A 19,402-nucleotide genomic window follows, 5' to 3' on the forward strand; every position below is an offset into this window, starting at 1 on the left:
ATATGACATGAGGTATATTTGAATTTTAACTAAAGAGACGTTCAATATAGTGTAAACAGTTATTGTACTTAGAAAAACGTATTGAGCAGAATTTTGCTAGTGAAAGCATATGCAGTGGACAAGTGATTAAGAGCTTATCTTTGGTGCAAATGAACTGTGCTGCGATCTTACTTTGGAGAAGAACACACTGTGCGTAGATTTTTCTGAAGGTTCTTTATTTCCCATTAGACTAAGTGTACTATTTTTACCCTTACCATGACCCTTTTTCAGTATATGGACATAGCGTATAATGTTATATTAAAGTTATTTAATTTTATTTTAGTATCTAGCAAAGTCACAAATAGGTATTAATATCAAATATTGAAGATGTTTTTGTATCGTTATTACTATAGAACAAGCTAATAAATCTGCAACCCCATCGTTTACTTTTATTAACTGTTATTACAAAGAACTATACGATTCAGTGTAATGAATACCGTATCTCCCTATTCAAACAGAATAAATCTGGATTAGTTATATTTAAATTACTTTTTCCTTTCAATTTCAATAGCAGTATTTTATTCTTTGTTTTAATTTCAAATTGCGTATCATTCATCGAAATTTGAGTATCATTTAACTCTGATTAACAAATTCTTGGAAGTGGCCTTTCTATCACATGTTTATGTATGTATCTGGCTTTTAATAGCTTTCATCCTATTCACATTGCTAATTTTACATTTCTCTTATACATGTATTTTATAGTACCAATATTACCATGGAAACGTATGAACACTGTGAAAGAAATGAGGTTGTTGCATAGAGAAAGCAAAAAATTCACGTGAGACAATCCCTCCATTTTTATTACCCTTTTTACTAAAGTCCTGCTGGCTACTATAGCAACCAATGATTGGATGAAATGACGAAGTCAGTGATGAGGAAATGCATATTACAATAACTGTCACATCAAAGGATTTTAAAATTTCAAGTGTTCTTTCATTTTTTTACATTTCTCTTTTCTATTCATATTAACTTGTGTAAATTAAGAGATGTAGCTTAATATACAGTATTTGTATATACGAGGTGGTATCAAAAAGTTTCGAGAACAGTTTTGTTTACAAGAGACTACTTTATTTATCTAAGTTTACACTCCTCTACCTTCGAAATAGTCATCTTCTATAGCAATACAGTTCTTCCACCGTTTCTGGCACTGCTAGGATGTATCCTGGAAGTCTTTTTGAAGCATGTCAAGTACCTTCTGCGATTCGCGCTCGATCTTCAGCTTCGGGAAGATAACAAGGTCCGGAGAAGCCAAATCTGGCGAGTAGGATGAGTGCATAAGTGCGATTATCTTGTTTCTGGAACTCGCGTATGAGAAGAAGACAGCGACAGGGTACACTGTTGTCGTGGTGCAGACAATTTTTCGAGCTCCACAGATCCGGTCGCTTTCGCTGAATGATCTTTCTCATACGCCTTAAAACCTGGTAGTAGAACTCGCTATTGACGGTCTGGCTCCTAGGAAAGAATTCATGATACATAATGCCGCGAAAGTCGAACGATGAGCACCCACTTGATCAGGTGCTGATCCGCTTTGCCTTGCGTGGAGATGATGAGATCTTCCACTGTGAAGAGTGTTGTTTTGTCTCAGTCGTACCCCTACACCCAAGTTTCATCACCGATTATGACACTCGACATGATGGATGGTTCATCCACGGACGCTGACTGAGTTCTTCGCTGGCTTCGACGCGGTGTTCCTTCTGCTTCTGGATTGGTAGCCTGGGGAGGAACTTGGCAGCAATATAGCGTATGCTCAAATTTTATTTGAGTAGTATTTGAGCAACAGACAGTGTAGCCACAACTACTGTCTACAAACATTTTACAAATCCAAGATGTAATCTTACTAAATTCGTTTTATGAACAGATTTATTGAGTTTGGTTTTACTTTGTAATCTCGTATTCTCATTCACGACACAATACGATATGTGTCAGTGATCCCCATCCGGACCAATATACATATTTTCATGTTTCGGGGAGCACAAATACATTAATCTTCCATGTTCATGTTTATTTTCGTGTGATGCACTGGCAATTTAGCGATTTCCAGCTACCTGTTTGACCATGTTACGTGTCGATTGCGCAAAAACTTGACGCCCCAGGAAGAAACTAGGTGCACCCAGAAGCGCAAAAATCAGCTAATCTTATGCAAAACGCTTTTTGGTTGCAGACCTGTGTTATTATACCTTAATTTTAGCCAACTTGGAGCCAACCTCCTTTTCTCAAAAACAACAATTCTAATTCAGATCATTTAAAAACATTTTCAACTCAGCAACGCATATAAGAGAATTCATTTTTGAACCAATATTACAGCAATTTTTTCACATTGTCTTAATTACTTCAACGTTAAGGTGACAATTTGCGGAAAACAAAAGTCTTCTTTTCCTTCGTGAATCGATTAAAATGTTAAATCATACCAATTTCAAGTGATGGACATATTTCGTACAAAAGGTTTATAGTTCATTTTCTTTCTCAAGAAAACACCGCCGATTCTGGAAAGGCTGAAGGTACCCGTGTTCCCCAATGTAGGACATCCCAGAACCCGGACACCTTTGATTGGATATCTGATTACGAAACAAACATCAAACTTTCCCAAAGCTATAAAGAAATCGGTCACGCTGATCAGTACTTAAGTTGATCCTATGAGAAGCAATAGAACTAAGAAATTGTAATAAGCATCTCAAGAATATTGCCATCGCTGACCTATTGCTCAGTGTTGATTAATAAACATGTACTATTCATGTACTGCAGTCCCTCTCTTTTGTCATAAGAGTTATAATATCCTCATTAATAGTATATGTTAACTGCAATTTCCTTCTTACTATTCCTCCTTTCCATCTTCCTCATATTCTCTCAAGTTTCTGAGTACAATTTCCTCGCAAATAGTTTATTTATTCTTATATATAAATAGTTTTCTTTCTATTTTCACTTAGCACTTAGTTCCCCCTTACTTCTTTATTCCATTAAGAAAATTTTCTAATTCCTCTTCATACTCATATATCGAAGGCACATATTTGTTTTAATCACTTTATTACAGTTCATGTGTATGCTCTTTGATTTGTTACTTTTATGTAAAAAAAAAATAGCAGAAATACCCGTTGTTCACACGGGAAGTATAAGATTTAATGAATATAAAACCAGAAAATTGAATATTGTTGAAATTGTTTCCCCTTATATCCCAAAATTTTTATAACAATGTGAGACTTATGCATTGATTTTTAACAAATTTTATATGTGGAATTTTACATCATTAATTTATGCAAAAATTAACATTGTGCATTTTACTAATGTTCAATCAGACATGTCAATATTATATAATTTGCCACTCTCCATTTAGAAGCAGTCTTTTTGAAAACACTGAAACACATGTTCAGTTATATTTAATTAAAAATTTATAAGCCAAGTTAAATTTCCCTAACTTCACGAATTTGTTAGATACTCTATTCTTGGAAAAGAAATTTAAACCCCCTCTTAAATCCCTATCTTGAGACGATTTACAAAAAAAAAAAAAAAAATCCTTTCTTATCCCTCGTTTTCGTGAAAATATGAGTTATGTATTCAAATTTCATGTTCTAGCTATAGTAGTAAGGCCTGGGCGATGGTGAGTGAGTTACCTTTACTCTTTTACATAAGAGTATAGAATAGACATGAACAATTTATAATACACTGTAGGCTAGGACCAAATGAGATCATACTTGTAGGGCATTTTCCGTTTTCTTTTTACCCCCGTAGTGAGACGATTTTTCACGAAATGTTGGTGCCATTAATTTTTTTTTGAATCTTTGTTGTATTCTGCGATTCCTGCTTCTTATTTCATGTGTCTAAGGTAATTAGGTTGTAAACCACCAACATTTTGCAAGCAATTCTATGAAATTTATATTTTCACTTAATATTTCATTAATAACTTTATAATATTGTGTAAATTATTACTTACGAAAAAACTAAGAAGGGAAAGTTCACTTAATAATCCTAACATATGGTATAAGTTATTTTTTATGGACAAATCTTCAAGTGATATTTTAGGTTTGGGGATTAGTTTTTTTTCGATTTTCCGAAAATGCCTTATAATGTTGTCCTATTTAACAAGAAAATGTTTCGTTAAGATATGCAGCAGCACAACATGCTTTAGTTTAAAGTATTACACTGAAAAAGTTTAATATGGTGCACCTTTTATTCTTTAAAAAATCAGTACAGTATCAACAGGCACGGAGGTCCCACGTGGGGGGGAAACGGTGTGTGTATGTGTTCAGTCCTTGGAAATATATATCAAAACATACTATATAATTTGCTCTCACTACTATAGTAATTAGTATACTTATATCAAATCCTATAGTATAAAAAATATTTACAGTAGTTAATAATGATATGCGCATAAATAATTGTTGTTTATATTATGTATTATATGCACGCCTGCATCAAAGTGCGCGCGCGCGCGCGTGTGTGTGTGTGTGTATGTGTATGTACTTGGAACTGCGCTTGTGTGTTAATGTTTTGTTTCTCTTCAAAAAACTCCAGAAAAAAAACCTGCAAGGGGTCCCTGTCAACAACTTTACTTTGCAAAATGAGTTTGGTAATCAGAATATTAAGAGGCCTAATCACTGCGAAATTAAAATACTGCTAATTTTACAGTAATGATGTGATATCTTCAAATAGATAAAATATAGTGAGAATGTATAACAAGAGCGCAATAGACAATATTATTTTGCCTTAGGTACCGTTATCACGATTCACCAAGTAGCTTTCCGTTTGCAGCCCTTTGGAAACGCGAAAATATATATCACTTTTCTAAATGTCTGGAAATCGAAAGCAGATAAGCGAGTCGTGATAACGGTATCTCACGTAAAATAATATTGTCTAGGGAGGCCTTGTTTCACTTTTCGATTATCTTTTATCTATTTGAAGATACCACATAATTACTGTACAATTAGCGGTATTTTGATTTCGCCGTGATATGGCCTATTAAAGAAACTGCTAAAAATAGTAAAAAGATTTACCCGAAAACTTACACTTATTTCTATTTATTTAGAAGTTTTAATTCATCCGGTATATATCAGTCACTGGGGATGTTTCCAGTCATCTAGAGGCGCTTTGAGTAACGTTAACAATTCTACAACCATACACTTTTGTTTCAGTAGTAAAACACGAGATTTGGAGAATCACCTTTAAAGTCACCGTTACCCATGCAGATTTTAACGGATTGGCCCCTTTAATGAGATCGGCCGAGAGAATGCTCTAGCTATCTACTGCAGGAAACAGAATTCAAAAATTCGCTTTTCTTCAAGAATTATCACGTGTAGTACCCGAGATACGGACATACTAATATAACATTAGGGTCAAGATGCCGAATACTGGATGGCTTCCCAATATCGGATACCGAGAAATATTTGATGTAAGGTGCTGCAGCCTAGCGGCCGTTATCGTAAATGCACACCAATCGGTGGGCCATTAAGTGCCTGAATTACGATATCTCCCATAACATGTTTATTTGTGTGGTGAAAAGTTTTGTGATTTTGACCTTGTGAAATATTTCTAATACTGCAGTTTATTGCATTATGTCTTCCATAAAGGTAACCTAATCATATTCATACTATAATTATAATATAGACTTAGAAGAGTAGTTTTAAATTACATGGTGTTTTGGTTGCTCGTTTCTGTTTACGTGATGACTATAGTTGAAAGTTGCCACACGACCTAAGTTGCCAAATATCGGATAGTACAAAGGTTCCAAATGTCGGTTATCAGATATTAGGGAACGGTATTGCTGATGTCATTCTTTCGATTATTACAGATGACAGAAATCACTCGAAGGAAGAAGTGGGATCTGAGGCTATGCTCCAGGCTGTTGCTGCAACGCAGTACCATAAACAAGCGTTCTTCTTAAAAAAAAAAAAAAAAAAAAATCATGGATGAAACATCTTCTTCAGACGATTCGTCAAATTCTCTTATTTTAACCGATGCCAAAGATAGTGCGGATGACGAATGTGTGTTTTTTCACAGCCGTATAAACTTGACAAAGATGGTGAACGATGGATACAATGTATCCAATGTCTTAAATGGGTACACGAACTATGTTCAGGCACTGATCCAAAAACGTGGAAATCCTTTGTTTGTGATTTTTACCAGCACTTCTTAGTAGATCGTACTACAGATGAGTAGAACAACGTTGAGTTACAAATAAATCTACATTATTACAAAATTGTCTCTTTTGTTGAACCATGTTTAAGTGCCAGAAAATCTACATATGTAGAAAGTTGTCTGTTTGGTAGAACAATGTTTAGTTAAAAGTAAATCTACATATTTTGCAATTTCACGTTTTGTGTATGTTTACATCATGTAATATAATTAAAATAATGCACATTCTTCTCTAATTGTGGTTTCCTCTAAATCCTTCTCATTTAATTTCCGTCCGATATTAAGACCCTCTTTACTATCCAATACTGGGCAACCTTTTTCCGAACTAATAAAAATGCCACTTTGTATCGAAGTGTAAGTATATTTCTTTTAATATTTATTTAGAAAAAATATTACTTCGAAACTTTCAAATTATAATCTAGCATACCAAGATATCGATGAAATATATGTTGGTAAAGTTTTTATTCCTTTTTTTCTAAACAGTACCCAATATTCGGCACCTTTCCTATACACTCACGTAAAACTCACTAATATGATTTTTTTTTTTCAAAATTAGAGCTCACGTTCTAATACAAGTATTTATTATGATTGTCAACTCTCTCTGTCAGCATGGCGTTAGGAAAGAAGGAGCAAATCATACATGTTTTATAGTTTTATTTTGCCTTTGGTCGTTACTGGTGTGGTGTTTAGATGGCAACGTTTTAAAAGTCTTATCTTGATTTCCGAGGATTTGAATGACGATTGCTTTTGTACTTCTTCGATCGGAAGGCAGATAAGTTTCTTTGAAGTTGTCCAACTTTTCTTGTCTTTCTAAGTTATTAGATAAAAGCAATCTATGTAATGTGGGTGTTTTTCTGAGATATAAACTTGTGTTAATCTGCCCACATATATATAGAATTGCTATTGTATTCGAGTATACATGACACAAGATTTTTCCCTATGAGTCAACAGAATCGTTTCTGTGAATCAGTCCGCTACTCTTTAAGACGAAAAGAGTCACGCCATTCAGTAAGGTCGTGACCTTCATGACCTATCATCGATTACCTTGACACACTACCCCTTCTCGCAATGCACCATTAAATACGTACTGACCTTATAAATGTAACCAAAGAGCAGGAACAAGACGGTTTTTTTTGTTTTGTTTTTTTTTTTTCTTTTCTTTGACTTCTGTTTTGCAAGCAATGCTACAGTCACGTAATCCTCTTCTGGGACACGGTTAGCAAAACATGACATTGTAAGCAACGACTAAAAACACGTCAAACAGTGTTGTTGGAACAGGAAGTTGTGTCACACGACCTTTGTATAATGTCTCCACCAGTTCTAAAACTAATAATCTTGGAAGTTTGTTATTACTGTTATTATGGTGCAACAAATTGATTGATGACGTCGCTTATCTTAGAAAGATAAGTGTCCATTAGCACTAGAACCATTATGTTGAGTCATACAAGAAATATTACCTGAATACAAGATAAATAAATGCTCTTTACGGAACTTAACATTCTCGCTTTAACTCCATGTGTTAGTATTACGCATATATTCAGTTGTTTTTGTTTTTAATTTAGTATTTTTGAGATCACTGGCGTAGCCAGAGAGAGTTTATGACACTCAAAACCCTCAAATCTTAAAACTATTATTCGAAAATGAGAATTTTAGTAATAGAAAGAAATGTATGAACTCGAGAATTTTGTTGGGGCTGCGGTGGCTCAGTGGTAGAGCGTTTACCTTCATGTGTGGGACCTCTACTTCGATCCCAGTTCGCGCCAAGTGAACTTTGTGGTGGACAAACACAGTATGCGTGGGTTTTCTTGGGTTCTCCCGTTTCCTCCTACTTTCTTCATTCTAGCATTCCATTCATTTCTCATCGCCACTGTCTCCTTTAATCTTGGTGGATAATTGGACGTTAAACTAAATATTTATTTTTTCGAGAGTTCTGTTGATCATCAGAAACAGAAACAGAATTAAACATTACATACAGCAAATTTTAGATAGTGATAAAAATGCTTTCAGAACATAAACAGATACTAGTAATACCACGATAAATCCTAGAAAGAAGATTAGAAATTAACAGAAATTATCTGAAATTTACTGATTTAGAAAAAGCTTTTTATAATGTTTACTAATGGTACTGTTTCAAGCAATGTGTAGAATCAGACTACTGGGGGGGGAGGGGTCAGGAATTTAATTCTAAATCTCCATAACGGACAAAATACTGAGATATAAATTAATAGAAGTAGGAAAGAAGGAAAAATCAGGAGAATTTCCATTATTACTTTACTTGTTTATCATTTTTTTTAAAAATAGAAGCGGTGATATCCTTAATGAAACAAAAGGAAATAAGGCACCAAAATTAATGGTATTCATTTTAGTTTGCAGATGGTATACCATAAATTGTTGATTCAGAAAGTTAAGAAAGTCGAATGGAAAAAGAAACAAAATGTTGGTTATAGAGTTCGAAAAGATGGAAATAGGGCCAACATACGTAGAAGCAATGAGAAGTTAGAGGGAGTTTAGGTACTTGGGTGCTGTGATTGACAAAGAGAATAGCTTCTCAGAACTAGTGACGCAAATCTGTCTTCAACATTGTGGGTACGGGTAAGAACGTTTCCATATTTTTAAAGCGATGTTCAAGATATTTATGAAGTTGAAAAACAATGCTGTAGAGGATCAGGGGACCAGAGTTGTCTTCAACATTGGGAGGCGGACAGATTTGATGCTTATTCTGGGGGGACATCAATTTCATCTCATTCTCCTTTGTGATAGTCGGACACAAATCATCACATTTCTCACCTAAAAACAAATTTCAAATCGGATTATTTGGGGGACAGCCCCCAGTTCCAAGATTGGAGGGGATACGTCACCCTCATCCCCCAGGGATTTGCGCCAGTACTCAGAACTCAGGAAAATGACAGCTTTAACAAAGCAACCTTTTCAGAAGGTTCCTTCCTTTTCTGTCTAGTGACCCCTCAATGCTTCGTAGCATATTTCTAGCCTTATCTTATTTTTAGGCAGAACATGAACTTCTGTTCTGCTCAATCTTCACAAATAATGATATTTGAATTTCAGGAAATTTAATAGTAATTATTTTATTATTTTCCTGACAATTGCAGTTGTTTTCAACGTCTTTTGATTTTTGTATATCATATCATGCAACTTTAATTGCATTTTAAATTAGGAATCATAGAAATTTCACTTTTTCCATTGGTGAGGAACTCTGATTGGTTAGATTTTTCAGTTTCTGTTAGTAAAAAATCTACTGACTGAAAAAGTAAACGAAAGATGCTCTGTGATTGGCTGGAAGCATGGTCTCGTATACAATTGGTGTATTTACTTCGAAGTGTGTTAGAAGGTTATATGTGTATGGCATTATTAAACAGCAAATTCATGGACAAAATTAGAAATTTCTATTACTTAGTACGAACATTTTTTTTATCTATTTGTTAGATATCCTATTAGAAGTTAGACCTACTTACCCGTAGGATTAAGCACAATGTTTATTCGAGGTAATTCGAGTATGTTTTTTTCTCGATGGTGAAATATTACATATTATATAGCTTGAACTACACACAACTGACCTGAGTTTTTATATGCAGCATCTCACTGTGCCTAAACTAATAATTGTTGTTTAGGCGGTAGGCAGAGATGAGTAGATTACCTGTGCAGTTAAAGAATGTTTGTCCGTGATTAAATGTAATCTATTTAGTCCTATTATTTCAATTTATATAACTTGTTATTAAACGCACGCAGAAATTTTGACTGAATTGCCTTATTTTTTTTTTATTAAATACTGATTATCTAATTTTTATTTGTGTAAATTTTCCTCAGAGAGTCCATCCACGTTCTCGTGGGGGTAGTTAGAAGTCTTCAACAGGGTTGCCAACCAAACAATAATTTATTGTGATATACTATAATTTAAGCCTTAATACGGTAAATGATAATACCCTTGCGATAATAGATGAATCTACGATAATTTTAGCAGTTTTTGAATGTGCAAATAAATTATAGGTGTGCATTAAGGATTATAAAACACACACACTGAGGTTTTTAACAGTCATTCTCACTAAAATAAATCAATAACGATTTGAGAATTGGCAAATGGCAACCCTGCATCAAGTTTTTCAATTCAATTATATTTATGTGGAGGTGGGAATATACAATGTAATTTATGTTTTCCTAGTTATTTATGTGAACATGTAAAATAGCTATGGAAAGTGACAGAGATCCTGAAGGACCATCCACTCCACAAAAGAAACTAAAGTACGGGGTGACTTGAAACTTAAACATTTAAAATAAAAATTCAGAAAAGACTGGTTAACTGATGCTGTGTTTTCGAGGACTGGACAGAGCCTGTTAATGATAATGTGTATAAAGCCCGGTGTAAAGTTAAGTTTGCAGAACCTAATTTACTGCTGAGTTCAGTGTAGTAAAAAAAAAATCAAGCTACAGGAAAAGAAAGCATTTAAGTGCAGTGAAACGTATAGGGTTTGCTCAAAGAAAACTCGATTTTTCATTATCCACGTTTACTTCTCACACTTTGGATACACAAGGTAAGCAAGTTGAAATAATGCTGTTTTTTCTTTTTTTTTTTTTTTTTTTTTTTTTTTTTTTGCGGAACACAATATTTCTATGAACACGGCAGATCATCTAACAGGTGTAATTAAAAGTGTGTTTAATGGTTCTAAAATTGCTAACACGATTCAATTAGTTAGAACTAAGGCAACAGGTGTGATAAAAGAATGTCATTAGTAAACGCCATTTGAAGGAATTGAATATATTAGAGAAACAAAAGCTCAGTTTAATAAACGATGTGTCTACAGATATTTAGACTACAAAAATGTATGTGTTTGTGTGAGATATTTCGATGAAAATATTAAGAAAATACAATTTTTTTTGTGGTAGCTATTACAAATTCATTGTGATAAAAATGTGGAAGCTGCACAAGAAGGTGCCACTGCAATTCATCTGTATGAGCTCCTATTAATTAACAGTACTAATATTTCACTTGAAAATGTAATAGGCAGGGGCGTCATTTAGGGGGGGCAGCGAGGGGCATTTGCCTCCCCTGAGTTTGAGATTGATATAGATTTTATCAATAGAATAGTTGTAAGTCAGTGAAAAACGCGAAATTTTACTTATGCCCCCCCCAAGCCAAATCTGAAATGACGCTACTGGTAATAGGCTTCGCATCCAATGGGTGCAACACAAGGATGCGGAAAGATAATTCTGTTTTATGGACTTTCCTAGCATTTTTGTACACAAAAGTGTATATGTCATTCATTTGCATCTATTTGCAAGCGAGGCTTGTAAACAATTTCCAAGAATCTCCAAGACATGACAGTGGACATGTTCTTCAAATATAGTTCGAAAAGAATTCCGCAGTTTTTTTTTTTTTTTAGTTAAAAACACTGATTTGGAGTTCGATACTGAAGATTACTAGGAAAATTTATTATATATTATTGCTTTTATTAGTAGTATTGTACTTGTTTCTATAATTAACAAATTCATAACAAATATACCTGAATTTTTTGTAATATATGATAATTTTAGGGACGAAAATCGATAATTTTGTTTTCCAACGTTGGCAACCGTGGTCTTCAACTATACTACTGGTTAGTTGCAGGCTCGCAATTAGGTCCCTTCCAAAAATGTTCGAATCGCATGAACTGCGAAGTATCATTTTTGCAAATTATTACATTTTACTAAATTCCCCCCCCCCACCCTATTTAGAGTTGAAATGTGAACATTTATAAAAACGTAGCTATGCTTAGTATGAGCGGATATGTATTTGGTCACATGCTTCATAGGCTAACCCATTTTATAAAAGATTAGCGTCCTAATTCTAATTTAGGTATTAACTAAACTATTAAGGGTAACGAACGTGTGGAAAAATTAAATAAATTTTAAAGAAAAATAACCGACTTCAAAACCGCACTGAAAAGCAGATAATAATAATAATAATAATAATAATAATAATAATAATAATAATAATAATAATAATAATAATAATAATAATAATAATAATAATAATAATTTATTACTATTACCTATAACAATTGTTGAAGTCTGTGCCAAGCTAACAAATTAACACCTCATAAAATCACAAACTACAGGCATTAATTTGCTTGGCTTGGTACAGACTTCAAAATCTTTCAAAACCAATAGTAACGAATTATTTTCTGCTTTTTAGTGCTTTTGTTCAAGTTAGCTAATATTGTATATTTGAGAAAGTTTCTATCGTAATTCTTTATATTTATTCCTCTTTTATAATTGAAAGTATAATTAAGAACGTCTCCTCGCGAAATGTAATCGCTAACGGTTTCTTCTTTGGTGCGAGCAGTCCCGGGTATGATTCCCGATGGTGACACTTGGTGAAAAAGTCTAAAAGCTTTTCCAGGCTAGCCGTCCTGAGTGAGGTTTTTCTGGGTTTTTCCTCATTCACACCAGGCAAATGCCAGGATAGTACCTAACATACAGGTCCCAGGCCACTTCCTTCCTTTCCCAATCCTTTCTTCTTTCCTTTCCTCTGATAGTGTGATCACCAACTGACGTCATCCCTCATACGTGAAGGGCTTACATGACCATAGATGTCAAAAGCCCAGTAAGCTAATTCCTAATCTTAATTCTATAATTAGGCACAAACTCAAACTTTCTATACAGTGAACAAATAACGGTGAAGTTACAGATGACCAGTAAAAATCGCGTTGATATAGTCGTAATGAACCAATGGTTGTCCGTGATTACTAATTAAATTTCAGGCACTCTGAAATGATAGACGAAAATCAAGGAGCGTTGAAAACCTACTGAAATTATCGGAAAGATAATTACTGTTAAATTTTCCTGAAATCTAAATATTCCTTTTTCACAAGATTAAGCAAAACCCGGAATTCGTTTTCTGCCTAAATAGCGGTATAAGATCAAAATGTGGTCAAAATGTTAGAAGGGTTATTAGGCAGAATAGGTGTTAGAACAGGAAAAAAGTAAGAAAAAATATAGAACAAAGTTTTTCTACTTTTACATGGCACGTTATGCTCTGTAGGCTGACGGAGACAATGGGATGGAAAATCACTCAAAATTGGTGGGATGATCCTAATTTTTAAGGAATTAGTGAAAATTTTGTGGTAGGACTTGTTCAAAATACTAGCTATTGTAGGTAATTTCAGTAATGGGTCTTCAGGGAAGTTACATCGGGAGAAAATAGCTTTATTGTTACAATCTAATGAAAAAAGAAAATTTTACCTAATGTTCTAAAGTTGCTTACAAAAATATGTCTCTATCCTTGATTTCTAGAGATAAAATTTTAATTTTTATCGATGCGACTTCTCAAAGAGCCGTCCTTGAATAACTTCGTAAGTACTCTAACACAGTTTTTTTTTTAAATATGTAAAGACGATATAAAATTATCATGCATTCTCTAGACTGTAAAATAATCTAATATAGTTTTAGATTGATCACTTGAGATTACTTTTTACTAAATATGTAGTACGTTACCAGAGTAAGGACATCAGTAACAGCATTGTGATCTTGAATGAGAAACTTCACAAGATGCGTGTAACCATTCATAGCAGCCAAGTGAAGCGCAGTTAATCCAACTCGTGACTTGCTGTTGATGAATGCTTTGTGAGCCAGCAGCGCGTCACACACTTCCAGATATCCTTTCTCCGCGGCCAAGTGCAGCGCAGATCTGCCTTCATTGTCGAACACGTCCACTCTTGCATGGTTTTGCAGCAACGTAGTCACGATCTCCATGTGACCATTGTGACAGGCGATGAGAAGAGGTGTCCATCCGATGTTGGTTTGTTTGTTAAGAGCCTTCTGGATTTCTGTAGCTGTCATGTGGGAGAGAATCTCCGTCAGCACATCGTTGTTGCCTGCCAAAGCGCAGAAATGGAACGCCGTCTCCATCGTCTAGAAAGGAAGATACAAAAATATAGTTTTTTTTCTACAATATTATTAACGCTCAACGAATCCAATTTTATATATATATAGGTTAAGCTAAACAAAATGGTTTTGTGACTGAATTCTCAAGCGTAGTTTACGAAAAGAATCGGGGAAACGAATTTTTCAAAAATTTAAAAATTGAACGTGTACGATAACTATATCATCTATCAGAAAGTAAAACTAACATGGAAGTATACTCTAATAATTAAGTAACTTTTCATTATGATACTAGAAAGATGATAGTGTATAGCATGGCTGATTAGATACAGACCAAAATTATAATTAACATTTAAATTTAACTTTTGTCTAACTATAATATTGTCCAAAGGGAAAACATATGAATTCAATAAACCACAGCGAGCAGATCAAAATGACACGGTTACGGTGATACTTTCATGAATAGTTTCAAGAAAATCGAGTAAAGCTATTTTTTAGAATGTTAAAATGTATGTCTTGGTTATCAATCTGAAGCACTTGATACTTTTTTATTTTGTTGAAATAAATTATTAATTTATTTATGTGATATGGTTACGGTGAAAGTATGATGGATATGTTACTTTATGATATGGATATGGTATAATACGGTGAAGGTGATGTTTTTGTGCATAGTTTGGAGAAAATCGAGTAAAACGCTTAGCTGTCAATCTGAAGCAATTGATAGGTTTAATTCTGTTGGAATAAATTGTTCATTTATCTATATACTGCTAATTTTATTATAGGCCTATGGTTATTGTAATAGTATGATATATATATGTTAAGTTAGGATATGGTTATGGTATGATATAATTACGGTGATAGTTTGATATGAATATTCTAATTTGTGATTGGATATGGTATGATATGGTTACGGTGATGCTTTTATGCGTAGTTTCGAGAAAATTGAGTTAAACGAGTTAAAAAAGATGTTAAAAAGTATATCTTAGTTATCAATCTGAAGCAGTTGATAGGTTTTATTCTGTTGGAATAAATTCTTAATTTATTAATTGTTAATTTATATACTGTATGTGAAAAGTTCACATTGTTAAGTACCATATTGTATCTATTGTTGTTTCTAACAATGACATACACAAAGAATTACTCCTAAACACTTGTGTAAACAATTTAATTGATTCATATTCAAAATTTGGACAAAATTCAAACATAAATTCCTAAAGTAATGTATGACAACATTCTCTGTTAAACTTCCCTTACATTCTCTCGTTACCTACTTTGAAGACCGACATTTTATTTATTTTTGAATAGTAACAATTGAGATAATAGGATATCTCAATTGCTTCAACCAGTATTCAAATCAGTGTTAAAGGATTGCAGAGTGCAAACAGATATTGAAAAGGAATTGTGGGTTCATAGATATTTACGTAAAAAATGTTCAAATAGTGCGAGTTCTTGACAAGTTTTTCAACTTTAAAGTGATTTTTCACCGCTTAAACAATTTTGAACTTTCATTTTTTTCTTCTGGACCCTGCAATCAAGCTATTTAATTCCTCCTTGTCTTTTTGAAGTACTTATGTTTCTTTTAGAAACGATCCTAATGGACTAAGCATCATATTTTTATTCTAAAGAGTCAAGAGTAACGGTGAGGTGACACAGTTACTAATGTAATAACTAGAGACCGGATGTTTAGGCACTAAAAACTTGGAAAATAGGCAGGCAAATAGGAACTTAAAATTTAAAAAATAGGCAGTAAAATAGGCACTAAAATGTAACTCGAAACAATGTAGATAAATACTCAATACCATTAAAAAATAGATTCAAGTCATAGATAATGTTCAAAGAATATAGAAACACACTTGTTTGTTAAATAATATCTTCTTTTACTGTATATACAAAAACGAGGCATGTTATGCATTGCACATACTGGGTGAATCTGAAAGATGTGCACATACTTCGGGAAGTGATTCGTGACATGAAAAGAAGACAAAAAGTGCTGTTGCATGTTGTCAAATTCTGCGTCGTGTTCGAGTGACAGGGGTGCCAAATTGGAATCGAAGTCGAATCCTGACAATTGGAACGGGACATAAAGGTGCGCACATACTTCAGATGATGATTCGTGAAATTCAAGAGGACTTTTATCTTTTCATGTCACGAATCACCTCCCGAAGTATGTGAACATATTTGAAGTTCATCCTGTATACATATTGTAACGTACCACGAACTTGTGTTTAAAACACATAATATAAGTAAATATGTGTGTATTATGTTACGTAAATTATATATTTTCCCAATGAAGGCTTATTTTGAAGAAAAGGCATAGAATAGGCAATATTAGGCACTAAAGCAATTATTTAGGCAGTAAAGGTCGAAATAGGCAAAATAGGCAAAATAAAATTCGCTTAAATCGAAACTATAACCCCCCATATAAACTTTAAAACGATATTTCTGATCCTATCTTTAATATTAAAGAATAGGCATTTTGCCTAACATCCGGTCTCTAGTAATAACAAATATTTTGTTTACATTGATTGGAAAATGAGCTGAATTAATTACTTGAATTATTATAACATTTAGCAAAAACTATGAAGTTTACTCACACACGCACACACATACACATATATATATAATCATTATGTTTATCATACCAATGGTCACGATTTTACGATCAATCAAAGCTTAGGTAGTGAAATTGCGCACACCTACTTTACATAGTGAAAAGCATTAGTTGCTATCCAGGCTGCCTGTATTTGTTATAATAGTCCGTGTCTATTATAATATATTGGGGGGCGCGGTGGCTCAGTGGTAGAGCGTTCACCTCTGGTGCTTGGGGTCCCGGGTTCGATCCCAGCCCCCGCCAAGTGAACTTTGTGGTGGACAAACACCGTGCTCGTGGGTTTTCTCGGGGTTCTCCCGTTTCCTCCCACTTTCTTCATTCCACCATTTCACTCATCTCTCATAATCACCGTCTCCTTTAGCCTAACCGGCATAACCGTGGGACGTAAAACTCAAAGATTTCATTTCATTTTTTTTCTATTATAATATTGACTAGAATATCAAATGCTATAAAGCAATATTGTCATGTATATGGAATATCGCCTGTAAGTCCATACAAATATGCATGAAGCTAGCGTATGTCACTGAAAGATTTAGGTGAATCCTAAGGCCTAATCCGCACGTGATCATAGTGGTTATTTTCTCTGCTGTGCAGCGTGGAGAGGAGTATTTTCATTAACAGGGATTTATTTGAAGCACTTACCGTATTAGTTTGATGCGAAACTTTGGCTCCTGCCTCCAGCAAATAGCGTATGACCATCTTGTCTTCGTTTGGCTTTTCCACCTCGTTCTTCGTCACTTGGGCTGCGTAGTGTAAAGCGGTGGCGCCATCTGCGTTCACTTGATTTACATACGATGTGGCGGTTTCAACGCTCTTGTGGTCGCGTACAAAATTGATTAAATACTGGACAACCTCAGCACGACACCCTCGGCATGCCAAATGAAGAGGTGTTTCTCCTTTCTATAGAAGAAGTAAAAATAAGGAAAGAAAGTAAAGTTAGTACAGAAATATGTATATCTGTATTTCTCTTGAGTTCATATAAAAGATATACAATCTATAGTGGCGTAAAGACAATATCAAAGGACCAAAATTGTTACACCTATGGTTAAAGTTGCTTATTTTTCTAAATGATAGTAGTACAATTAGAAAATCCTCAGATGTTTACACCCTCTTTAAGAATAAGATGTGTAAAGATGGGCACATAGTGAGTGCCCTATAACACTAGTATCTTTTTCAGCTTATGTCTTGGAGAAAGATTGAAAGCATCAATGTATACAAGGACAACAACTTACAAGCCTACAAAATGAATCATAGATACATAGGTACAGTAATATGTATATCATTATGAAGCCTACACTTTAGTTGGCCTTCATATTTAGATGTTTATAAGGATTTTATAGCCACTATTGGCCGAACATTTCATTGTTTGTTTACAGGCTTTAAAGCAATGTTATTTGCGAATTTTATAATTTACAATATCTAAGAAACATTAAATCCTGTACGTGAAGCACAGATCATGTCATACCACTGACATCTGTGAAAGATCTATCTTAACTGTATATGAAAGTTTGTTACAGCGTTAACTGTTGTAATGGAATTTATAGCTGCACTAATGCGTTCGTGAAGATCTGATAAATCTAGTCTATCTACACTACTCAGAACCCTGAATGATCGTCAGGAATGTGTCAGTGCAGCTATAAACTCCAATACATTGGTGTCACTTCACAAGATTTGGGTGGAACTGAATTACCGTTTGGATGGTTTCCGCGCAACAGATGGCGCTCACATAGCCTGTTTGTCATTTCAATCAACACCACCAAAAACTTTTTGAGTTTAGGTGACTACTGTGAATGTTTGAGCAGAGTAGTACTTTTGGTATTAAAGTTATGCCCTTTTCAAATTAGGTACTGCTTTTATAGCTCATTCTGTATGATAGTTCATGTATTTCAAAGCGTGTTAGTAATTCAATTAACACCACCGAAACACTCTTGAGTTTACACAACTACTGCGGAAGTTTGAGCAGAATAGCAGTTTTGATGTAAAAGTTACACTCTTTTTAAATCAGGGACTGTTCTTGCGTTCATCCTTCAATTTATTTAGTTCAAATATCTATTCAAATATACATTACTTTTGTCAAAATTGAATTTTGTAATATATGTAATTTCTGTCCTTAATTTGATTTCCCGCCTAAAACATCGACACTATATATCGTCGTAAGAGTTCAACCGAACTTATCCGATCGGGATCAAACTTGGCTAGGTGCTATACATTCATCTGCTATAAAAAAGAAGACCCTTAAATATTACATTCCTGAGTTATGGTTTGGTCAAATTTTGAGTCATAGTTTCGAAAATATAAAATAATACTCCAAACTTATCCGATCGGGATCAAGTTTGGCATGATGGTAAACTTTTGACTTGTAAAAAAAAACATGTGAAATATTATGTTGTGCAGTTTCACGTAGGTTCTCGAATTATAGACGGTCAAACTTTTGAGTCTAATTTCTTTAAAACAAAAACCATTCACACAACTAATACGATCTGGATCAACTTGGCGTGGTGGTATACCTAGACGTGCTGTATCAGCAAGCAAGCAAGCAAACAAACAAACAAATAAACAAACTAGTGTAGGGTGTGGGTTTGCGAGTATTGAAAGGTCTATTTGCCGTCCACTGAATTCATGTGATTAGGAACAAACTAATTGGCATAGTAATATGCAGGCGCGTACAAGGGCCCCCATCAGGGGGGCAAGGTGGGGCGTTCGCCCCCCCTAAGAGGAAATTGTACTTGGGAATATCGAAAACCTAATAGAATTTTT

At 34.2% G+C, this 19,402-nt stretch overlaps 1 protein-coding gene across 2 annotated transcripts in view; it reads right to left on the reverse strand.

Annotated features, from left to right (window-relative positions):
• nompC (no mechanoreceptor potential C) overlaps window positions 1-19,402 on the reverse strand; it is a 603,429-nt gene that overhangs the window by 95,114 nt on the left and 488,913 nt on the right. For both annotated transcript variants that reach the window (XM_081759152.1, XM_081759151.1), the window contains exons 11-12: window positions 17,288-17,545; window positions 13,648-14,064 (exon numbers count right to left, since the gene is read on the reverse strand). In XM_081759152.1, the coding sequence (XP_081615278.1) occupies window positions 13,648-14,064; window positions 17,288-17,545 (675 nt within the window). The remainder of the gene's footprint in view (window positions 1-13,647; window positions 14,065-17,287; window positions 17,546-19,402) is intronic.

Source organism: Thermobia domestica, chromosome 5 (assembly GCF_964235325.1).
Source record: "Thermobia domestica chromosome 5, izTheDome1.hap1.1, whole genome shotgun sequence".
Lineage (NCBI taxonomy): Eukaryota > Metazoa > Arthropoda > Insecta > Zygentoma > Lepismatidae > Thermobia > Thermobia domestica.